At 32.8% G+C, this 26,505-nt stretch overlaps 1 protein-coding gene across 2 annotated transcripts in view; it reads right to left on the bottom strand.

The window, feature by feature from the left end:
• Positions 1 to 15,338: 15,338 nt before the first annotated feature.
• TFEC (transcription factor EC) overlaps positions 15,339 to 26,505 on the bottom strand; it is a 128,169-nt gene continuing 117,002 nt past the window's right edge. For both annotated transcript variants that reach the window (XM_081287297.1, XM_081287298.1), the window contains exons 3-7: positions 25,708 to 25,822; positions 23,483 to 23,539; positions 20,076 to 20,151; positions 16,994 to 17,141; positions 15,339 to 16,103 (exon numbers count right to left, since the gene is read on the bottom strand). In XM_081287297.1, the coding sequence (XP_081143423.1) occupies positions 15,723 to 16,103; positions 16,994 to 17,141; positions 20,076 to 20,151; positions 23,483 to 23,539; positions 25,708 to 25,822 (777 nt within the window). In that variant the 3' untranslated portion in view covers positions 15,339 to 15,722. The remainder of the gene's footprint in view (positions 16,104 to 16,993; positions 17,142 to 20,075; positions 20,152 to 23,482; positions 23,540 to 25,707; positions 25,823 to 26,505) is intronic.

Below are 26,505 nucleotides of genomic sequence, written 5' to 3'. Positions count from 1 at the left end.
ACAAAGATGTCTGCTCTCACTACTTTTATTCATTCTGTATTGTGGGTTCTAGCCAATGAGACAGCTAGGCAAGAAAAAGGAATAAAATATTCCAAACTGAAAAGGAATCTGTAAAATTTTCTTTACTCATAGACAACATGATTGCTATGTAAAAAAGCTGAAGGACTCTGAAATAAACTACTAGGACTAATGGGTAAAATTAGCAAATTTGAACAATACAAGACAACTGATAAAAATTAATTATATTTCTATACTATGGAAGCAAAAATATCAAAGTTGAAATAAAATATACCATCAAAATGGCATAAAATATGAAATACTAAAGAGAAAATAGACAAAATATATGTAAGATTTACACTACAAAACTAACAGAATCAAAGAGGTCCTAAATGAATGGAGAGACCTACTATTTTCATTCTGTGGAAGGCTCAATACTGTTAAAATCACATTTCTCCCGAAATTAATTTATTGATTCAAATAATTTCAATTAAGATAACAGTTGTCTATTTGCAACATTTGACAGGCTGATTCTAAAATTCATATAAATATGTAAAAACTTTGAAAAAGATGACAAATATTTTAGAACTTATACTATGATAAAGATATCCCAATCAAGACAGTGTTGTCTTAATGTAAATTAGTCAAAGAGAGCAAAAAACATAACACAGTTCAAAAGCAGACCCACACTTGTATGGACAATTGGTTTTATATAAATGTCTATAGGTATTTCCATGGAGAAAGAACAGTCTTATAAATAAATGATACAGTAAAACCAAATTCCATATACACACACTGCACTGAAGACATAGCATTCCTCTCTCCACACAAATATGAGAAGATTGAACTTCCTTGGCCTGCTTAAAATATACTGAGCTTATCACAATTCGCATTCAATAATATTCAATAATTGACTCAAGAAATAAAAGGTATACAAATATTCCCATAAAATAAAGCATTTTTTCAAAGTTAAAATGTAATTGTCTTACAAACATACAATAAACGTGTATTTAAACCAATTGCATAATTATCAGACAAAATTACTTTGTATAGGTATAGACAGGATCAATTTCTTTGTCTAACACAAAAAATGATTGACATGCAATCAATTTTCTACATGTTCACATCTACCTATTCAGAGTTGTAAAACAATTTAGTCAATAGAAAGTCAAAATCAAAGTCACAGGCACACTATATGGTGGGAATATGAGTATTTTTATCTGAACTTTGTTTTATGTATTTTGACCCATCACATTTGCAAATTATTTTAGAAATTTGGACTATTACAAAGAATTATATAATTTATCTTATTATAATATTGTTTCAAAAATTTTACATATTTAGACTAAAAAATACTTCTTTGAAAAACAAGTATTAATTAATTTTTAAAAAATAAAGAAATACTTTAAAATACAAAACTCTGCTTACAGTGACACTTTCATGAATTCAGGACAGAAGATACTGTCTTGAAATCTCCTGACCCCCATGACTCTGGGTTACTTAGGCCTCCTATGTGATCTTGTGTTTAATCATAAGGGTGCTAATCCACCACTAAGTTCCTTAAGGATGGGAGCTAAGGAAATCTTAGTTCTGTCTACCCAGTGATAGAATGTAAAATACCAGACACCTAAGTAGGATAATCAATAGATAGTTGATAAATAGATAAATGACTGAATTTAAGAAGCCTTATTTTCACAGTGATCTAGATATTTTGATGGCATAATTACTTGCATTACTATGAGTATCAAGTGAAAAGCTTTTTAGATATATAAATGAGGTTATTTTCACTAGTAGGAGAATTAATCCAGTTATTTTCAAAGTATGCAAAACTAATTGTGATTAACTTATGTTGTTTGAAGCGGAAAAATTTCTGACCTCTAAATTTCCTCACGCACAGATGTCAAGCTAAAGAAACTTAACACATAGGACATGTGTTCCTAAGACATGAAAATTAGGATTCTCAATATGTGAATGATCCCTTGCTGCCTAAAACATTTCAGATGGAGAATATTGAGCTAGTGCTCTCATCTTAAACATCAATATGTGGGAGCCATGCTCTGCAGCTCTGCAGCTCTGCAGATGACCATGTCTCATACATAAAACCAAGTCTGTCAAAAGATTAGGAGTGATTCCTTAGTTCTAGGGTATCCATTAACACAGTTTCATTAACCAGTAGAAATTTCCACCTAAATTGCCTGAAAAGGTAGAAGAAACTTTTTTCTCTAACCACAGAACTTTAGAAGATGTATAATGTGACAGAATTTAGGCATGATTCAGTTAGCACTCCAGTCCTGCTTCTCTAGAATTCTCTAAGCTCCTTATCTACTTCAGCTTTGTCCTCAGACTGACTTTCTCCACATGGAAATATGGCTGCAAGCATTTGCTGGTCCAAAATACAGCATTGTTCACAAACATGGAGAGAGGGCAAGAAAATCACTTTGCAACAGCCATCAAACAAAGTTTCTGAGTTTCCTGAGGATTGAACCACCCTGGTACCAATTGTGTTGCAAAAGAAAACACATGAACCAATTATTTTGCAAAGGAAAATTCATGAACAAATTGTTGTTTGCCTGGGTTATCTGAACCAATCTATATGGCAAGAACCCATTCCTGAAACTCAGGATGAAATCAGGCCCATCAAAGCAATATGGCTGCAGCCTATGGGGAAGGGCTGAAATGGTTGATAGCCTATACCACATCTACACTGTTGAATAGGGCCTGGAATACTTCTGCCAACAATCAAATATTTTAGAGGGTGCTTTTGTTATGTTTACAAGTGTAATGTCTTCTAATATTCTTGAGTCATATTTGTCTGGACAGTATTTGGAAGACAAATGCATTCAACATATAGAAATAATTGACCACAGTGCTAATCACACTACTTTGGTTAGTATAAACAACTTATTTATATTAGTGAGAGGTTATGATAAATAACTTGTTATAGCCTGCTAATAACTTAATGTGTTAGCTTTATGATGCTGTAAGAAAATACCCAAGTTAATCAACTTTTTTAAATAAAAGAACACATGAAAGATTTATTTTGGCTCACAGTTTGGGAAGTTTCACTGACTGGTGAACCCTGTTGCTTTTGGATATGAGACAAAGCAGTTTATCAAGGTGGGAAGCATGTGTGAAACAAAGCTATACCAACAACTGAGAAGCAAAAGAGAAAAAGGATGTCTATCACCAAGCCCCACTCTCAGTGATCTAAAAGATCCCACTGAGTCCCACCTCTTAAGGTTCTGCCATCTCTCAATAGTGCCAAGCTAGGAACTAAGATTTTAACACATGAATTTTTGGGGAGACATTCTAGATGTACAGATAGCATCTGGTAATGGTGTAATTGGAGAAAAACAACTTAATATCATATGACACATGTGCCCATAATTCTAGCCTACTAGTTAATCCAAACGGATCTGTCCTACTATGTGAGAGTTTGGAAGAACAACAGATTGCAGGAACAAATTCAGGTGAAACCTGCATAACTTTGAAGAGTCCACTTGTCTCTGTACCCATGCTTCTTCTGTATTCTTCCTATTTCTCTATAATTCAGCATATTGACATTCTTGTTATCCCTCATAAAAGCTAGGCTGTATGTACATTGAGTCTTTTTGAACATTTGCTTTCTTCTCCCTGTTCTGATCCTTTGCATGGATTGTACTGGTACAGCTTTGTGATCTGTTTTATTGTCATCTGATATGTGATTCAACAGTTGTCACTATTCTTTATTTTATCCTCTTTTATTTTCTTTGGGAAATTCATAGCACTCTAGAACACTACTTAGTTTATTTTTTTTCTAATCTTTACTATTTATCAATTTTTATTTGTTGATTTCTTATCTTCCCTATTTAAATGTAAGCTAAATGAAAGCTGGGTCTTGGTCTTATTTATACCTTTACCCTGTGTCTATAACCATGCCTATCACCAAATTTTGTGATTAATGAAAAAAAAACTAATTTAGAGCTAGGAGCTGTGGTCCGGGTTATACGGTCTGAGGCTGGCCATTCATCCATTTTGTTCTGAGATTTGGGATACTAAGGGTGTATAAATGACCTGTTATATAGGAAAACATTAAAAATTATAAGGTTGTATGCAATTCAAATTCTTTCTGTAATAAAGAAGTTATTTGATGAATGGCTAGATGCAAAGCAAATAGAAAGATATGCTGGGAAATGTAATAAAAACCATGTGACCAAAATATAAATAAATGTTTTTGGGGGGAGAACAGAAATTGTGAGAAACACATTATCTTTGATAACTATATAACTTATTTACTGGTTGTTAAACTGTATGGGAAAAATTATGCTAAAATCTTTATGCACCTACTTCACTTAAGCCCCACCAAAATCAATATGTGATTATTAAATTTGTTCCCATTTTACACAAGAAGAGACTAATACACAAGAAGAGACATCATGAATTTTCAAGGTCACAAACTCTTAATTAACTTATTTATTTATTTATTTATCTTTCTAGTTATACATGTAAGATCACAAGCTCTTAAATTGCAGAGTACAAACATGAACCAACTTTTTTTGACTAAAAGGACTGTAGGGCTATCAAATATTCCATAGAGCCTCAGAATCATTATGAAAGTCTCCTACAAATTTACCACAAGAGATTCCTTGCATTTCCTTACCTCATCAATGAATGTGACTGGTCAGGAAAAGTACCTAAAGTGAATGGGTTACTCAAAAAAAAAATGCTGAAAACAATAAGATCTTGAGAGAACAATACCATTTGAAAAGCAAATAATCATCAAACACCTCAATATTCCTCCCTTCTTCATTTGAATAATAAATCCAACCAGTTAGGCTATTAATTCGATTTTTTTCAATTTTGTCTCCTCTTCTTCTCTATCCTTTCTTTCTTCCTCCCATTTTGCCTTTTCTCCTTTCTCCTTTGCTCTTTCTCTCTCCTCTTAATTCCCTCTTATTCTTGACTACTCTATCCTTTTTCTGATTTTGTCTTTTCAAGGATCCTGCTTATTGCCAAGGTTTTGAATACCAAATCTACCATGACAAGTCTCTGTTACAGACCAAATGTTTGTGTCCCTCACTCTCAAATATGTGTCCAAGTGGTAACTCTAAAGCTGGTCATATTGGGAGATGGGGCCTTTCGAGAACATAGCCCTCCCAGAAGGAATTAGCACCCCTCACAAGAGAGCGCAGAGGACAGGTTTGTCCCTTCCTGCCATGTAGAAACACACCAAAAAGAGGATGTGTCTGAACAAGAAGCAAGTCCTTACTAGACACCAAATATTTCAGTGCCTTGATCTTATGCGCACTTTTCTCCAGAACTATAAAAAAGAAATTTCTATTGTTGATAAGCCGCCCTGTCCATGATATTTTTGTTATAGCAGCTTGAATGGACTAAAACACCATCTCCTTGAGATTCTCTTTAGTGGTAATTTACAAAACTAACACCTATCCCAGTGTACCTTCAAATAAACTGTACGTATCTCCCATATCATTCCAAATCGGATGTTTTTAAAGCCTCAAGTCTTTTTAGGCATGTGAATTCCCTTATCTTTACAATTAAAACCTTGAACTAATTCTTTACTGTGTACTCCTCCATTCACTGATAAATTCTAAATCCTATTCATCCAGTGAATGTTTATTGAGAAAAACCATTGTACTGCAAGCACAATCAGATGCTTTTGTAGCCAGACAGGGATCCCACAACCTACATGAAGGCATATTAGACTTAAAACTTGTGTTCTGAGATTCTAGTCCCAGGTCTACTTCTGTCAGGCAACAAGCCATACCACTACTCCCATCTCAAATGAGTATCGACATGCTTGACACTTCCAACCACAAGGACCACAATCGCTTTTAAGGTTTCTTGAGATTATATTGTGCCCACTTTAATAAACTGGGATAAACTCACATTTTAAAATCCTGAACTTAAAACACACCTGTAAAGACCTTCTTTCCATATAAGATAATATATCCAAGAGGTTCCAGGAAAAGGATGTGGATGTCTTTGGAGGCCATTATTTTGCTTATCATAGGGCTCTATTTTACAGCTAATGTTCATATTAGGATAGTGATCAGTTACTTCTAAGAACTCCCCCCACAAAATAAGTGCCAATACCACATCCCTTTTGTTTCCTCTGCCTTACTTATGTTTAAATGAAAAAGTTAGAATGGTCACAGGTTAAAGAGACTTGAAAGTCAACAGTATCACATGTATATAAGGAGAATGGAAAAGGAACCAATGGAAAAGCAATAAATCATTATGTAAGCATACTGTGAATCCTCATTTTTTCTTTGAATAAATAGCTCATTTATATTATTTAAAGATATACAAAAGATTATAAACAGTAAATAAATAAATAGTAAAGGTATCTAGTGTAAATGTTCCCATATTTGCTCCAATAACAGAGTTGTTAAGTTTTTATATATCTTTCTGCATCTTATTACTGCATATATGACAAATATGAAGACATAGCCCTATCTTTCCCCATCACTGTGAAGAAAATGCCCTACATGCAGTTCTGTACCATGCGGTACTAGGTAAAAACTATTCACAGGGAACTTTCCATATCAGAACACAGGACACAGGGGCATAGTGTTTCTTTTTGTAGTTACTTCTAAATCTCACATTAATGTACATTTGGTGAAATTCCAACATTTCTAGAATAGTGTATTCTATGCTTGTTTGCAATGCTTTTTGGTGTTTGGTTTCAATGTGCTTAGGCATATTTATGCCCTTTGGAATGTCTATTTATGTCTACACATCTGAGTTATAATTAGTGACTTTAGGATATGTGTTAATATCAGAGTCGTTATCTTCCCTCCTTGCTCCTCTTTACTCAGATACTTTTATCTCACTTGTTTATATTTCCTTATAAAGTTTAATACCAACTTGTCTGGTATATAAGATAGAGTGATATTTTTATTGCTCTCCATAAAGATTATAAGTTAACTTAGGGAGCATTGATATCTTTATTGTATTGAGTCATCCCTTTTAGGAATATTGTATCCCATCTTCCTTAGGCAGTAACTTTTAACACCAGATTTCTTAAATGATATTTTTAGACATTTCATGAGTAGATAGATGCAAGGTGTTATTGGTAGCTTTGTATATTCTTAGTGTGGGAGATGAACTAAAAGCTTCTGGCTGTGAGTATATTGTTTACTCTCTATACTTAATACTAGGAGGAAGAAAGTAGAGATGAGTAGTGGTAAAGCTATTTGAGAACACAGTACTCCCTGGTTTGCCACATCAGTATTTTTCCTCCTATTTCCTTCTACATACACACACACACACACACACACACACACACACACAGAGTGAGTGAGAGAGAGAGAGAGAGAGAGAGAGAATCATGTGCTTTTTAATCTGTACCTAGGAGAAGTGACACAAGAATCTAAGGATCTTCTGGCTAACGCTCTGTTTCCCAAATAAACCTGAATCACATGTGATAAAAATGAGTTTTTAAATTTATTACTCCAAAGAGACACAAATCTAATAATAAAAAAAGTTATGTCCTAGGGAGTCAAAAGCACTGATGAAAAAACCCCTGATGAGTGATGGTAATTTTCCTGGTTGCCTGTACTTAAGATGTCTCCTGGCCTCCCCTCTGCACCAGGCTAGCTCCCATTCTTCCTTTAGTTCTCTGTTTGCCTGAGACTCATTCAGATATCCTGATATGCCTTCCAGAACATTCTTAGTTCCACCAGCATAACATTTACGATTATTTATTGAGAATTTCAATGACCTCCATCTTCTATATTATCCCCTTGGGGGATGCTTATTAAAGGAAATTTGAAGGAATAAGTAAATAAGACTCTAGAATAGAAGGTTTATCTAGAACCATTATTTTTTAAAAAAAACTAACATTATTTTCATTTCTAAGTCATATTTTAGATAAGTTCAAAGAAGAGAGAAATACTTATTTTACAGCATTTGAAAGAAATGCAAAGAAAGATTGAAAGGCAAATATTTCAATGAATGGTTATAGCCTTGAGTACCATTTCATTATCTGAAGAAACTAACCCATAAACAGAAATACAAAGTTAGAATTTAAGTAGCAGCTAGCTAGTACATCCTTAAAAGACTATGGAAGTAACCACTGACAATGGCAATGAGGAAAAGCTTTAAGATGGTAAAATTTTCAATGTCCTTGTTAGACTACAAAAGCCAGAATACAATGCAAGTTTTTACCAAAGTCCTTTATAAATCACATCCAATTGTGAGCCCAGATGATAGACATGGAGCTGCAGGATTTCTTGTTTGCCCTCCTGAGTTTTGGTCTTGGTTTGGCCCCATCCTTCCCTGATACTCTCCTATTCCTCCTATTCCTCCCATTCCTCTATTTTGGAATGGGAATGTTGTGTATCCTGTGCAATTACACTTCAAGTTCCTCAAATTCCCTCCCCTCACCTTCTTCCATCCTCCTTGTGGCGAGCATCTTAGCTCTTCCATGCCCTCCCTGTCATGATCTGCCTCACCATAGACCCAAAACCAAGAGAGTCAAGTGACTAAAGACTGAAACCAACCATGAGCCCAAATAAATCTTTCTTCCTTTTAAGTTGTTTATGCCAGGTATTTTGTCACAGTGATGAAAAGCTGACTAACAAAATTGTAAAAACTGATTGATTGACTTGGAGATCTTTTATAGAAAAAGTAATCCATCCACATCTCAAATTGACATTTTATATTTACCAGTGAATTAGTATAAATTTAATGCTAGAATGAATAATGTTCAATCTCCTATTTTCTGTCCTTAGGAATACCAGAATAGTTTGTAAATGATTACATACTGCTTCTATCACCATTAGAGTGATTGAAAATCTTAAAGGACTTGGAAATCTACGTATTCCACATAGTTTCTAGAAATAAGTATTTTTGAAAAGAGAACCATAAACTCAAACACTGTTTTCCTCTATACTTACACACATTATTTTTCATTTGTATATGTAAATAAATTATAGTATTGTTTGCAGCAATTTAGTTTTTCCTGAACATAGCTCTTATTCTATTATAATGCTTGAATGATTCACATGCAATGTTTCCAATCCACTTTTCCTGGCTTATGAAACTCTTTAACGAAATGTTAGCATTTGCAGGCACCAGATGTTTTGACATAAGGAGAAGCAATATGTAAATTTTAATCCATGCTAGGAACAATAGCCTGAAGGCACCTTTTTCTTATTATGTGAATCATATATTTAACCACAATGTGGTCAATCCTTTCTAAATCATCACCATTGAAAACATTGTACTCTTGTCTTATGGTTGCCAATTAATGAAACTGATATCTACCTAAAATGATGGGTACCCATTATGTAACCAATAAGTTTTATTGAACCCTTCAGGTGATAACAACAACAATAACAATAACAACCTCCTTGAAATAGGTTTTACTCTTCCTTTTGGTGGTCAATAAAATTATTGCTTGTCTTACATTTTAATACTATAGAGCTACAGATATCACATATTTTAGCAAATAAATACTAAAGTGCATTACAGCTTTCTTCATCTTTTTGACTTAAGGTAAGTTTTATGTGTGTGTGTGTGTGTGTGTGTGTGTGCGCGCGTGCACACACACACACACATTCCCAATAGAAGAGATTTGAAGATAGCTTAAAATGTTTCTTACCTGAATAATCTAATAAAGAATAACATAAAATAGCATTTTATATGTGTAACCTTTAGCAATACAGAGAGATTCGAAAATTTTTCAATAAGCTCTATCAGGTAAACACATCATATATATATATATATATATATATATATATATATATATATATATGCATACAACACCTGTCAAATATAAAATTAATTCAGTCATCCATTTTTTAGTCTTTAAAGTGTTAAAAAATAATAATTAGTCTTCTTCTATATTAGTTTGGGTATTCTTTCCATACATAAATTATTATATTGATCAGTATTTGGGGCATTGATAGTCTTTTGCAATATCTATTTATGTAGCATTAATTTTCAAAAAACCAGTGAGCCCATGTTTAGACATAGAATATCCTTTTTTATAGTTAACTCAGGAAGCAGTTCTGTGTCATCATATTTGAAGCAGAAATATTTAAAAGAAATCCATAAGCATGGTATAAAATACTAGAAAGTGTTAACACAGCTAAAATTCCTATTAATTTCATTACCAATGGATAGTTCTAGTTAATACTAATTAGCAGTTTTAAAAGTTTTGCATATTAGAATACAGTATTCTATATATCTTAGATTTTCTGTGAAACATCTTGTATATTGAAAGGTATTTCAGAATTTCTTAGTGATTTGCCTGCTACTATTATTCCTGTTAGCAATTTTGCAACATCCTGATAAATATTGTCCATAAATCAAAGCCATAACAGCATGAAGAAACAGATCGCAGGAGACCACATTGAATGTAACAATTTATTTCAATAATAGGGAAATATTGCATCATGGTTTTCAGCCTGGACTCTGTAGTAAGCAGTTATCACTTGTGAAGTCTCATGGCTGTTAACTATCCTTTTTAATGATTAACCCACATTCTATTTTCCAGTGCAGTCTATATATGGAGGCAGAACAAAAAGTATATTAAAACCTTTAATAATTATAGTCTTTCATTTAATATGTGCAAAGAAAATATTGGTGCATTTTAAAAGTACTTGTACAAAGATTCATGTATGTATTAAAATACACCAATGTTCTTCATTTTCTTAGAAAATAAGACATATTACTTTGTTATTAAAAATGAAAAATAGCAATAATTACAAAGTCTACAGTCTTATTACATTAACATTGTTTTCCTGATCTAACCAATGTTAGATTAAAATTATAGGAATGTTACTTCAGCTATTCATATATATAAAATGCTATTAAAGTCAAATATTTTTAACTACATTGTTATTATTAAGATTAAATAGCTGAATTAATTTTAGCCTAGCATGCCATAAGCAACTGCTATGCTGCTAGACAAGATTCTTGAACTTACTTTGCTTTTAAACTTTAGTAAGTTATATTTTAAAGGAAAATGCAATATGTAACTTACTGATTTTATAATTCTTTCAGAAGAATAACAGTCTACCCTTTGTTTTGTACATTTTATTTGTTATGTAGAACAACACACTTTAAATAATACAAGCAAAATTTATTTCTCTGGAAAAAACAGAATTTTGAAATAAAAAGGTAGTGCAGGAATAGGAGAGGTAGTAATGCAAACACAAAAGTCTTTAATTTTATTCTTTAATCCTGTTGTATAATGTAAGAAAAAAAGACATTTTACAGAGGATTTTATCAGCAGAAGACAACAGAAATCATTTGATCATATAGCAATACACATACAAATCCCTTACAAGAAGATAAAAAGTTCCGTTTTATGTATAAAGCTGTAGGTAGCAGTATTTTATCCTCAAATTGGTGTGATAGTGGAAGAGGCTTTTTAAAATTAAAATGTTTTCTGAGACTCTCTTATACACTCAAGTTATCTATGAAGCTCACAGGGAAATGCATGGCACAGACAACTTTAAGGAAGTCTGATTTTCTTTCCCAATTTTTGAATAGTTTCCTTGTTATCGAATTAAAAATCTTATAAGAACTAAAATACTTTTTGTAGAATTGATATAAGACAAAAGCTTAATTTGTTTTTCCCCCTTTAACTTGTTTTATGAATAATAATGGCAGGAGGGTCATATGACACATTAGATCATCAGCACACCCAATGATTTTAGTATTTATTAAATAAATATAATGAAATCCCTTTACACACAGTGTATAGAAACTCAAATTGGCTTCTTCTACTTATTGACATTCAGATTACTGGAGGGGCAAAGGTCGTGATCCATGTAGCATATACAGGAAAGCCATTATCAATATGAAACCAAAATTCAACACTTCAGGTGTTTTCAAGAAACTCAGGTGATTAATCTAATGCTGATTACACAGTGAACGGATTAATTGATTCCAGTTTTATCCACATAATAGATATCAAAAGATCAGTAAATACCAGCATTATAGAAAATGTTAAAGAATTTATTCAAATTCCTGTCTTCCATTTTGATATATGTAATGGATTATTATTAATTACACTCACCAAGATATGAATGTTAGGTGTTGATTAAAAATCTATTGGAAAATTTAGTTGAGACATTTACGTATTTAAATCCCACAACGCCAGAAAAACAAAAGTATTTTACTGATATCTTGAAGCACAAGAAAATTCCAATATGACTCAGTCAATCCAAATAGAAGAAAAATATATCTTCTTTTAATTTTTGAAATTTAACTTCTTTGATAATGAAATAAATGAGCACACTAAACCAAAAAAAATTATTTGTGTCTATTTCTTTAAAATAAGAGCTATTAGGTGTTTTATATACAGTTATGTGAGTGGGGAAAACAGATTTTTAAAAGGAGGGGAGCTACTTCTCAATGTTATTAGCTCATCTCACTATTTATTATTCTCAAAAATTTTTAACCTATATTAAGAAAGCTATAGTCACTGATATGAATGAAAACTGAGGAAATATTGTTGGTATATATGTCCTAAAATTCATATAGAAAAGTTCAAGAGAAAAAACTAAATGAAAAAATTATAAACAGATATATCTACTCATAGGAAATCCCCAAGATATTTGGGGATTAAAAAGGCTGCATAATGAGAATACACTAAAGGGTATCCAACATTTTATCATAAATAGAAAAAAAGATTTGGCTGGACATTATTTTGAAAATATAGCTAAAGATAATAAAATTATTTAATATTATCTTACTAAAATAAGAAAATCTTAATTACAATTATGCATTAATTCTTTGAATGAACAAAGCCTGGTTAATTATTAAGAGTCCTGTGATAAAGTGATATTTTTATGAACAAATTGCTTGATAAACAATTTGCCTCTTTTGCTGTTATGAGAAGTCTCATTAGTGCAAAAGTATTCTAGATACTTATCAGTTTTCCCAAGAGTCTCTCTTGATTCTTAGATACTCAAATTATTTGCTTTTGAATTCTCATTATTTTTACTTTGAAATGTATATTCATCATTTCCAGATGTTATGGTTGGATGTGTACAGCATCTAATAATGATAGAGAACAGCTCCACAAATATGTAACATAAGGCAAATATAATTTGTCGAGTAGGGAGGGGATATTTGAAATTGGACTACTTTATAAATGAACAAATTAATTAGCAAATAATCTAGTATTTGGTACAAATTTACCATGCTATGCAGCTTCAATACCATTACAACTGAATAATAATATTAAGATAAGTAGTGTTCTCTGCTCCCTCATTATGTCTGACAATAACTACACACCTGTCTCTTGATAAATAGTTAAGTAGCTATCGATGAATTTATAGAAATGGTGCAGATATTTTTTTATCTGGGATTCAAGAAGACATTCAGGAGGTTCCTAAAACCTTCTGAAGCATGCAATTTATTGTCCTATATTGACAATATAAAGATCTCCATTTTCTCTGGGGAGATGGTATACATCTTCTACTAGATTCTGAAGGGATTCATATCACAAAAAATTTAAAACTACTGTATAATTATTGACAGGCACAGTAACACTCTTCACCTTGACTTTAAAAATCCATTACCCATTTTACAATTCCCTGATATCTATCTCATAATTAGAACAGAGCAGCAAATATTAATCCCATCTTCAGATCTCTTGTAAACAGGCTCTACTATCCTGTGCCAAGTCCTTATGTCAGCCCAGATATGAGACATAGGGTCAAGGACAAGCAGAACTTCAAATGAATGGAAAATGATGTCATAACAGCATCATCAGGTCAAGCCATCTTAGAATATGAAAAAAGGAGAACTGTGAGTAGAAGAACAGAAACCAACTTCCCTACAATGGTGTGCTTTCCATTGATTCCAAAGCTATAATTTCTCTATAATTTGCAAAGTTGATAATAAAGATAATAAAGTAGACTTTGTTATATAGCTCTACATATTCAATAGCCTCTTCAAAATTTATGGAGAAACTATCTAATTGTTCTCTTTCACAAAGAAAAGTTTCTATAAATAAGCTACCTGCTTTTAATGACTGTTCTGAGAAATTAATACTTATTTTTCCACATCAATTAAAATTATTTTAATTCTTCAAAATAGGAACTATTGTTGTAAACTAAGCATGAGGTAATCATTCTACCATAGGATTTCATATTTCCCCACGTATATCAGTGTTAAAAATCTCAAATTTTGTGATGACATATTTCCATGTGAAAAAAAATAAGACCCTTTCAAAAATTTATATCAAAGTTTAATATTCTTGGTAGATTATGTCTTAGTAAGATTAGCAATATATATTTTAATTTTTGGTTGCTTACTCCTACTAAAAACTTCCATTGCTACATCATCATTTCATTCTCATTTTCAAGGACCCCCACAACCTGTTGACAATTTCATTTTCCAGAACTCTCCAACTGCATGTTAATAGAATGCCCAGATCCCTTAATGAATGTCTCATGAAGGTACCTCCCCAATTTAATCCTTATTTTTATTATTTGGTTGATATTATTTCCATATACCACCTTTCTTTCACCCAACTTATGCCTTTAAAGAGAAGTCGAATTCCATGGCTTCCCTACACATTGTCATTCATTTTCATTGTATTGAATGTCTCTATGTTACAGCTTATGCTTAGATTTTTATTCTATATGTTTTCTATCCTTTTTTGTTGCCTTTCATTTAGTTTTATTAATCTTCCCACCCAGTAGTAACATCATCTTCTTCATTTGTTTAATATTTTCCCAGGACCTACTGCAATTCCAAGAATCCCTTTATAAAATTGTACCAGTAAAATTTTCAATTTAGAGCAAAACTGTATCAACCATTAATCTATATCTAACATTGGACATGATGATAAATGTTACATACGTCACACAATTTCCTAATAGGGGGACCTTTTATATTTTATATACTGAAATTGATTATTTAAACTCTCTTAAAGAATAAAACAATTTGAAATGTGATTTGTAATCCTAATTAGATAATCAAAAAATGAATGAATAAAAGAATACGTACTACTTGGTATTGTGTGCATTTGTGTGGGTGTCTGCATGAACTGATAAAATTCTAGACCATGTTCTGGAGGAAATTATTCAACTGGTTCATTTTCTGAACAGACCATGGAGACATAAATATGCAAGAATGCTTTTAGAATTCATGTAATTGAACTGACCAGGAAACAAGGGTCTCATTTTGGTAACCCATGTTTTTGTAAATTTTCTATAGTTTATTATGGAAAATTCTCACATTTATTATAGTCACTTTTGGGTTATAAATGACAGATAGTCTATTTTACACTTATTTCCCCTATAAGGTTTGAACTTTAGACAACATAGAAAAAAAAAATAATGAACACAGGACTTGTTGATCTTCGTTCTTGGAAACTGATGCTTTGATATGTGACTAGCAAAGAAGTGAACAGCTGAGAGAAGTGTTGTACATTTCAGTCAGTTTGTATATTTCACAAGTTGTTGGTCCCGATACTACACATCAGCATGGAGCTATTTCTTACAATGTGCCTTTTTCCAGGAAAACAAAATTTAAGTAGCCTCTTTAAAGAAAGAAGAAAATATTTAGTCCTAAATAATTCTTCAACAGCATCTCTTTACTTCCTGTGAATTCTTCTGTTGCTTTGAATCAGCTTTTCACGGGCAACATATTCCTGTCAGGAAAATTAAGCCAAAGCAATACACAGAACACAACTGCATAGCTCCAGCACAGACTTGCTTCCCAGGTGATGAATTGAGCTTGTTTATTTCTTAAAACTCATCACCATCCTCTGAGCTAAAGCTACTTCTCCTACTGCTTGCTTTGGAAACTGCAGGGGAAGCAGCAGATAGCAGAGGGTCTGTTCCAAACGGGGATATTGTGTTGTCCAGTAGCATGTCATCCAATCTTTGTTCCTCTTTCAAAGCGGCACTAAATGATAAATCTGTGAAGTGTGACAAAGGATCAGAGAAGGCCAGAGCTTGATCGCAGAGCTCAGGGCTTGGCCCCTGAGACAGAGTCAGTTGTTGGGAATAGTCTACTGAATTCTGCTCAGGATGGGTCTGCTGTTTGGTGACGTGGGCACCTAAATCAACAGTGCCAAGTGAAGTCAGGGTTGGCAGACCATGAGCTCGAGCTTGTATTTCTAGTTCCTGCAATTTCAAACAAAACTCATTTAAAATGCCTTTGAAAGTGGGCATAATGCTAGCAAATAAACCAAAAACAAAACAAAAATATTTACAAGCTTTTAAAGCAAAGATTAATACAGTTACATGTGTTTTCCCGAAATAAAGGAATGTGTGGCATTTCTGATACCTGAAAATTAACCCTGGAAAATTACTCAGATTTTTTAAAAAATTCTGCTCTCATTGTTCTCTAAAGGAATTCATGTCACATTATGGTCCCATAGTGGTTCATACTACAATATAGCCATTTGGAAATAGTAGCAAATCTTCTATTTATTCTTTCTGATTAATTTCTCACCATAATTCAGGACCATTGCATGGACACAGAGTAAATGCTCTACCTGGCTACAAGCATGCTCACATTAAAGAGAGAGAATTATGAAAGCCCCTATTAGGGTATTTGGAGGTCACATGAACAGTTGACATAAGCTGATAATATAAGCTAGTACGATATGCCCTAAGGCAATGAAATCTACTGTCATGTTACTAAAAGAATGCAAGGGGGAGGGGAGAATTTAATGTCTAATATTATCTAGAGAAACAAATGTTCTACTTGATTTTTTTTTTTTGGTGAAATAACATTGTGTAGTTATGAAATGAGCTCTATTTTCTGAGTTTTGTGATTAGTCATTGTCATTCATTGTATGCATATTTTAGGTCATCTTGATCCTGGATTTCTAATCAAAACCTAATCGAAAGAAACCAGTTCATGAACTTCTAAAAGGCAATAAAATGATCTTTCAGAAGGAAAAATAACTGTTAATAAGAAAAAAGAATAAATGACACCAATGAATAAAACCGATGACAAGTGAGTCATGTGTTAGCTGCACAGCGCATGGCATCATTTTTATAAAAACCTGAATTCGGAGTAGAAGTCGCCTGTTAGCCTGCTCTAATTTCTTCTGTCTGTGTTCTAACTCCCGGGCTCTTTGTTGTTCTTTTTGTAGCCACTTGATGTACTCCACTGATGCTTTTAGGATGGTTCCTTTGTTCCAGCGCATATCACTGTAGAACGGAGAGATAACCTTTTCACAATTGTGCATGTCAGCAGAATTCATAAGAACTTACAAAATCTTTTACATTAATATGAAATAATGATTTACATGACTATTATTCACTCTTAGATATTATTGCTTCTGAATAGAAATTTTAATAGAATAGTTAAGAAGCCCTTATATAGTAAAATTAATCCCAGAATGAAAATAAGTGTCAAAAGAAAGTAATAAAGTGACTTTTTGTGGGAGAGCTAAATGCAATATCATGATTCTACCATTACAGTTTTTATATTTTTAGTGAAAATTGCTTTTATTATTAACTCTGAGATTAAAATCTATGTGCAGTATTTCTGCATTAATGAACTAGGAAATGTACATTACTGACGACTTAAGCCTAAATTTTTAAAGATCATTTCAAACGTACCAATCTTTTTTTTTAAAAAAAAATTTGTTGTAAATGGACACAATACCTTTATTTTGTTTATTTATTTTTATGTGGTGCTGTAGATCAAACCCAGTGCCTCATAGATGTGAGGCAAGTGCTTTACTGCTGAGCCACAACCCCAGCCCCTCATATGTACCAATCTTTTAACCTATTTCCTAATAAGGCTGCTTTTGTTTTTAAGAAAAATAAATAAAGTCTCCCCTGAATGTGATCCTCAGGGATTGTGAAACACATCTGAGTTTAGCAACATCACAATGCAATAAGGCAAACTTTCTAAAACTGGCCAACTTTTCTTCCCAAATAATATCAAGCTTTAAAAAAAAAAAAGCTGGATACAGATAGCTATTTTAAAATAAATTTAAGATGAGTAATGCAGTTAAGCAATACTGCTATTGCATAGAAAATATTTTATTAAAACTTATTTTTAATATAGGAGAAATTTTAAATATAAAATTATAGGACATTATACTCATTTTATTGTCTGAAAGCATATGTCCATAAATGCAATTCTGTATGAGAATAGATACTAATTATAATTACAAATAAGAATTTATTGCAAATAAGAATGAATTAATTGATAAACATCAATCAAAACGGCTAAAAAACCTTGACAAATTTTCAAATTAGAGGCATGAGATGTTTTGAATAGAGCATAAAGTAAGCATGTAAAGAAGTTTTATATTTTCTTACATAATGTTTTTGTTTAAATGCCCCTATTTTTGGTTTATGTGATCTATGTGAATTATATTGACCTTAATATGTATTTATTAAGAGTCAAAAGTGGGAAAATATAGTTTATGACAGTTCTGATCAGAAGGTGTCTCATTGGGAGTCTAGATTAAGGGACAATGTCATTAGCAGTAATGAACTAATGGAAGTTCCATTTTTCTGTCATCAGGTGAGAATCATCTTCTATGAAATACAACAAACTATTGTCTCTCAAGCTTGGAAATGATGCATCAATTTTCTAGGGGGACATTCTACTATAGCTATTGGGACTTTCTACTCACAGGGATTTATCTTGTGATGGGATGAATGTGAAGACAGGTTACTTTCAGCATTGTACTGAGAAAGTATCTAACTGAGAAAAGTAGCAGTCTCATGAACCAAAACCCCAAGCAATGGCAGGAGTCTATGGATTCTTAGTTTTGTATCATTTCTTCTCATGGGAAGACAAAATTAAAGGAGGAGGAATAAGAGGAATAAGATGAAAAATATAATGCTAACCAACTTTGAAATTTAAAGTATCATTTAGTTAGACCTGAAATTTAACCTTCAAAATAGTGATGGGAACACCTAATGAGCCCTTCTTCAATTTGTACCTGATGTCATTTACTAAGTTTTCAAACATTTACTCTATCTAAAACCATTTGAATGTATGATACATCTTTCTTTAAAATTTTAAAGTTGTTTTTGCATGTAAAAGGGATTTTTGCCTGTATCTCCAAGATTTCAAGCATCAGAAAATAAAAAATTTACTGTAGTACTCTATAAACATCAGAAAATAAAAAAATTACTATAGTACTCTATATAAACAATAAACCTCCATAAAGACAGGACTAAAGAGAGAATGTTGATATTGATCTTTTAGTTTCTGTAAAATAGTTGTTTTTAAGAAAATACATTTTTTGGAGGGTGTCAAACTTGAAAGATATTAGGGTCAAATCAGGAAACACCAATGTATACATTGTGGTAGGGGTTGCCACCAGGCAAAAGTATGGAAATGTACAATTTACTGTTATCTTAGGCATGCACTTCACACAGTATTAAATTATCCATGTTAATTAGAATATTTGGATTTAGGGAAGGAGTGTATTCAACTCTCACAAATACCACTTTATCAAACATCATCAAATCTGGAAAAATGCCAGCTTTTGCGGAGGTCATTTTCAAATCATTATTAACTCTGGAAAGCATGTTTTTATATTTTTGTATAAACATTCAAAATTCTAACTCAACACTTCAATTAATTATTTCTTGAGAATTGCAACCACAAACAATGTATTTGATTCTGTGTGTTTGCCAAAAAAAAACCTGGTCGCCATCAATCAACAGGTTTTTACAACTCCATTTTTTACTGTGGGGTCTCCACAAATTGGAGACCTCTGAAGAATCTGACGATAACATTATTAGGTACACATAAATCTTAAGTTGTAAAAGATGCTATAACCATAAACTGAGTATCCCAGTCAGCATCATAAATAGCTCTTCATACCACTAAAACTGCCAGTATTGTTATACTAAGAGACCTAATATGAACTGAGGAGAAATAATTAACTTATTTCCTAGGATCAGAAGGGCAACTCTGGGAACAGAGTAGATGCTTAATAGTGACCACTCTGGTTTAGATATATTACAATGGGGGGACAGCAATAGCCTTAGCTTTGCATAAGCTGCTTATTTTCCTAATCATTGCTTCTGTACTCCCTTATCCCCTCCCACCCATTTTGGGGGGGCATTGAAACCATAACATTATTATAGAAATGATTTTGAACTCACGGATCATTAGACTTTGGAATAAGTGTGCCAAGCTCCTTGATTCGGTAATTAATATTATACCTCCTTCTTCTTTCAACTATTAAAGAAGAAATATTATTGATTATTCTCATTAAAACACAGTTCATTTTTGGTCAGCTGTAAACTTTCTTAATAATCTTTTAAAAACAGTGGCAAAAACATTCAGTTAAGAGATCGCCCTTCTCAATAAGAATTCAAATGAATCTTATTCTAAGTTACATTATTAGAATTGAATATATGATTTACAATATTTTAAAAACATTTTGTCTTAAAACAGTATTTTCCATTGTTATAATATTTACTCACACACACATGTCTTTGTTATTTTACATGCACATATTTTGTCAGTTCATCAAGGTTGTGATCTTTTGAAGTCGTGCACCACACTTGATTCTTCCTGTCTATTCTCAATGTGTAACACATGATTGGTGTGTGCTCAGCTAACCAAGACTATCTTGAGGAAAGGGTCATATCTTCCTTATTTTTGTATCACTAGAGAACTTGACCTATGTAGGAAGGGCTAAATAAATGTATATTGATTAGACTATCAATTAATTTTCCATTTAAAGTTTTTAATAACATATAATTTTTTTTTCAAATTTTGACATGCATCAGACATACCTGGAGGAATTTTAAAATAGATTTTTTACACCATACTCAGAGATTCTGCTTTTACTAGATCTGGAATAGAGTCCAAGATATCCATTTCTGATGAGTCCTCAGGTGATAATGATGTGGTCAGTAGAAGGTCCATAATTTGAGAACTACTGATATAGGCTCTTTTTCTGGGGTGGGTGCGGGGTGGGAGGATAGGTACCAGAGATTGAACTTGGGGTTCAATAATTACTTATGGCAATTTTGTTTCTATGCTGATTCAAAAATGCCAGGCATATTATGAGCCTCCTATATTGATTATGAGCAGTCACTCTATATTCTTATTATCAAAAACCATAGCAATTACTTACATATAATACTTTTGCAATAGCTAACATATTTAAAGCTTTCAGGTATACAAAGGTAGAAAAAGGCCAAGAAAAAGAGAAATATGTTTCAAAAATGTTGTAAAATACTTAAAGAAAAGTAAAATATACACCTGAAAAGGAAAATCACAACTGGAAATAATGAAAGTCATCAAAGAACATCCATTGTTTGGTGAACCTATTCCATGAAGCAAATTACTATGAATGGATTTAATCTTCAGGTCTAGAACATTGAATTTCTTTCTAAAATTAGAATATAACTAATCCTTAAAAGAGTTTATTTTCCCCTTGTACCAATCCTGTTTCTTCTGTGCATGTGATTCAAAACCCAGCAATGATAGCACATAAAAACCCTGAAGACAAAATAAAGAAAGGTAAAACTGATAGGAATACATGTTTATTTTACAGTGAGAATTTGTTAGTAATTCTATTTTCACATACAGTATCCTTTTATTTTAAATTAGAGTTTTAAATATGCTACTTCTCTAGTATTATTAGATTGTATGTACCGATTTTTATATGGCTAATTATATATTTGGTTTCTCGACGCTGTTCGTTTGTAAAAGAGTCATGTTTTAAGAAAATACTAAATTATTATATGCTTTGTGGTTTTTACTCTTCATGTTTTTGACATAGTCGCTCAATCCTCTCTCCAGATGCAGACAAAAGACACAACTCCTCCAATACATACTTACAAGACACACTCATTCCTGCTCTGGCTATACCTCTCCCCACTAAGCAAGACAGCCACAGCCCAAGGGAATCCTTTTAAACTAGTTCTTCTAATTTGCACCAGAAATTTCCTCTCCATTTCCCTGACCCACTTCCAAGCCTGGGTCTGACCTCTTGGCACATGGCACCTGTGTACTGACCCTCAGATACAAGACATGGCCAAAATATTTAGGGGTGTGTATAGAGCTTGAATGTGCAAGGTGGGGTGTATACACATATGTTTGAGGCCATTTGCAGCACACAGTGGAATAGAGAGTGGGAAAAGAATTGAAATGAGCTTCAAGCTGAAGGCTGGCACGCCCTGCCCTGATATTCCCACACCAGACTCTTAACAACCTGAAAATTCCAAAATCACTCCTGATCTTCTAGGAAACACATTTAATTTAACACTTTCTAGCTTGATTTATACTTTTTATGTATCTAGAACTCTGGTAAATTGGACCTCTGTGCTTTTGCCACGACCCCATTGGTTTTAGAGTTTTTAAAAGTTGATCTAGATCCATTATACTCAACATATATGGTATTAATTTTTTAACATTGATTTTTCCCTTGAAAGCAAGATGAATTAGCAAGAGAATTCAGATCAGAGAACACTTTGATAAGGCACATACCAGATAACTACCATACTCTATATTAAATGACCTGTCACATAAGCTGCAGACATACAGGAGATAAAGGGAAAGGCAAGGAGAATAATCATTCACAGGTTTACTAAGAAAAAAAAAATAGTTCCTCAATGTACTCATTTATTCCACAGCCATTAGCTCTCCCTACTCATACTCACCTTGTCCCTCTTCTACTGAGGGCTTTGGGAGTTAGATCAGTTCCCTGAGGACTGCTGTAACCATATGTTAGCTCCTTCCTCTCAGACTCACCCAACTGTCATCACCTTGGGATGCAAGTGCATTATGCACAGATGTAGGTCTCATAGATAGGTGGAAAATCAATTTCAACTAATTGCATGTAAAGAAATTACATTGTAAGGCTTTACAGTTTTGTGCAGTTTTACTTTTTTCTCAGTTTTTGATTTGGCTTCACACTCAATTGATCAAGTTCACTTGAGATAGTTAAGCACTTAAGACACGACCAAGCACTCTAAAGCCCAGCCTTACTGCTAATCTCCTTCTTTTGCCTGTATTTCTCCATCTCATGTGACTCGTTATCAGAGTCAAATTGACCCTGAGGAAGGCATGAAAGCTCTTTTTTTTCCCAGAGGTGGAATTCAGCATTACCACATAAGCAATGCCTTTCAGATAACATATCATTAGGAAGGAAGGAGCAAATTGACACAGAAAAATGAGAACCTGAACTTGTGCTTCTGATATTTAAATGGTTTACACTTTCTAAAGCATTTTCTCTCTTTTTAAATCTTTGAATCATTGAGTCACAGCACAGTGCCAATGTAACCAAATGCATTCATTTGAGGCACAGACAGCCTCCTTAAGAATGAATGATCAAGGAGAGAATTCAGAATGTTGCACTTTGTGAAAATCTGCACCTTTTTTCTTTGAGAGTTCACATGGTTCCCCTTTCCCAAAATAGCTCATCTGTGATTGTGTAATTTTGCTCATCTGACTTTGGGTACTTATGGAGTGATAATGAATAACCATACACTTTAATCTCCATGCACTTCCTTTTGAACTAATTTTGTTTGGAAAGAAAGAAAAACATACTCACTCAGGTTGTGATTGTCCTTTTTTTGTCTTTCCTTTGCCAAAGCTCTAGTGTCAGTTTCTGATCAAAAGAAAAATAATTAAAACAGTGCTTGGTTATACCTCAAAACTTTTCTAGGCAACATAATTCAGAAATATTAAATGAAAAAACAATACTCCTTCCTCCAAAATGGTTGTATAGCCTGGATTTGTTTTCTGGCTCTCCATTTAATAGCCATCTGATTGATTACCAGACCTCTTTATCTCAGGTACCTCAACTGTAAAATGAATACAATCATAATACCTACCTGAAAATCACTGTGATGATTATGAAAACGGTGCAGTACAGAGACTATATTAAACTATTCAATCACTGCTGTTCCTACCTATTATTTTCCAAATTTTGAAACTCAAAAATAAATTATTCCAATCTTAATTCTTCATAAATAAATGTGATTTTGTACACCCCAAGTGTTGGAACTAACTACATTTCTCTGGTATCTATATTGAACTCCACACTTTCTTCCAGTAAATGACCCTACCCTCCATGTGCTATGTGATTGTGATCATGGCCATCAGCCTTCAAGATGACCCTTGATGATTCTCACTTCCTAGTATTCACACCCTTGATGATTCTCACTTCCTAGTATTCACACCCTTGATGATTCTCTCCAGTATGGAATGGGGTTGACCTGTGAAACCAATAGAATGTTGTGGAAATGTTTACTGCGGCTTCCAAGACATGTTTTAGCTTTTACTTTTGTACCCCTTGGATTACCAGTTTTCATGTCATGAGGACACTCAAGCAACCCATGGAGAGAAAGATTCACAAAGTTATCAACCAAGACTGATTGTCAACAAACAGCATTAAAATGTAAGAGCCATGAATGAGCTGCCTTGGCAGTGCCTCTTCCAACCCAAGTCAAGGGTCAGATTGTGGAGCTCTGACTGACATCTGGATTATAGCTTCATAATAGACTCTGATTCAGCACCAATTTTCTAAGCCTCTTCTGGTGTCCCAATCCTCAAAGAATGTATAAGGTCACAAATGTTTACATCAAGCTGCTAAACTGGGGATTTAACTTGTTATTATATAACAGCAGAAAATTAGAAAGTGTCTTAGAATTATTATAATATTAAAGTAGGTAATAAAGTAATACATTCTCTTTAAATCATTTAAAACTGTGGTCATTAATTATAATCTAAATAATTTAAATGCTTAAACATGCCTGAGTTATTAAGCTCTAAGACCATCCATTTTGTATTTACTTAAAATGTTAGTATTAACTATGTAAAATTACTGTAGACCAGTTTTGAGCTCTAAATGTATAAAAAAAATTGTTATAGGGCTGGGGATGTGGCTCAAGCGGTAGCGCGCTCGCCTGGCATGCGTGAGGCCCGGGTTCGATCCTCAGCACCACATACCAACAAAGATGTTGTGTCCGCCGAGAACTAAAAAATAAATATTAAAAATTCTCTCTCTCTCTCTCTCTCTCTCTCTCTCTCTCTCTCTCTCTCTCTCTCTCTCTCCCTCCTCTCTTTAAAAAAAAATTGTTATAAAAATTTCAAATACATTTTATATTTATTATTGTAAGAAATCTGACATTGGATTTGTAAGTCAAGAAATCCTTACATTAAACTACTTCTGCTTCTTACCAGATATATAACTTTGGGAAAATAACCCCTTGATCCTTATGCCGTGTCTACGTATCATGAAGAATTTGACTCTGTCCTTTATCTCTTCTGAGTTGTAACAGTTTTTAAATGAACTAGAGAAAATTTAGGGTTTTTTTTCCCCAATTGAGATAGTTAAATGCAAATCTTTCATGAAATCCATAAAACAAGTTAAAACAGAAAAAAACACATTAAGCTTTTGTCTTATATCCAATTCTAATCACAAAAAAAGAATTTCCCTAATTTGATATGTCATTTTGCAACCATGTTAATAAATTCCATCTATTCAATAGCAAAATGAAGGATGTGGTGTGTGTGTGTGTGTGTGTGTGTGTGTGTGTACAAATAATAAACACATATATACAATTACTAATTAATCAATTCAGTTAAACTGTGAATTAAATTAACTTACAATGTAGGTACTGTAAAAATGATTAATTTAGTCTCATTTGCTTCCTGTTTAGCTAAACATCTTGATATTCTTTAGAAATTCTATTTAATATGATCAAGTATGTCTCTCATATTTGTTACAGCTAATAAAAGTTAAACAGAATAAAAATATAAAAGTAACATTACCTGTAATTTCTCTTTTCATTGGTAAACCACTTGGACAGGAAGCACTTGTAAGCCCCATATTAACTGGTGAAATCCCAGGCTCGCCACTATAGACATCCAAAATATTTCCAGATAACTTTAGAGGAATAAGAAAAAGATCAATCAATCAAACACCTCTGTGCACATGGATACATTTAGTTAGTTGTAGACTTTAAAAAATCTTTATTTTAAATTTGTTGGTTTATTAATAATAATAATAATAATGGGAATATATAGTGTTTTAATTTTAAATAAGAGGGTGAGTATGCATTAACTATCCTTAAATACATTATTAAATGCTTGTGGATAAGAAAGACATGCTGAAAAAATCTACTTATACTTAAACAAAAAAAGAAATCAGTTCATGCATGAAGGAAAATTCTGATTAATATTTACAAAGCTATGGAAGTTTAAGCCAGCATAAGATGTGGTTATAAATGAATACAATTAAGATTATCATTTTGGACAAAAATCAATACACATCTTAGCAAAATTGGAAAGTTCCTTCTGCACCACAAATTAGGTATAATGGTTGAATATCTGAGAGGCTTCTGAATGCCATCAATGCTACCAGAAACTCACAGTCAAGAGGCATTTTACACTGCTAATTCAGTGAGGAACTCTCCTTCCTGGAAGACATACATTTTCTCATTGCACACTTAATGTTCTAGATTATTATAAATATGCCAGTTGGTAACCAAAAGTACTCTAAAACTACTTCTACCTCTAGTGAATATAGAGTACATCCAATTATAGCAACACTGCTATTCATGAAGTGCT

This window comes from Spermophilus citellus, assembly GCF_964194105.1.
Source record: "Spermophilus citellus genome assembly, chromosome: 3".
Taxonomy (NCBI): Eukaryota; Metazoa; Chordata; class Mammalia; order Rodentia; family Sciuridae; genus Spermophilus; species Spermophilus citellus.
This window is presented reverse-complemented; position numbering and strand designations above follow the sequence as displayed.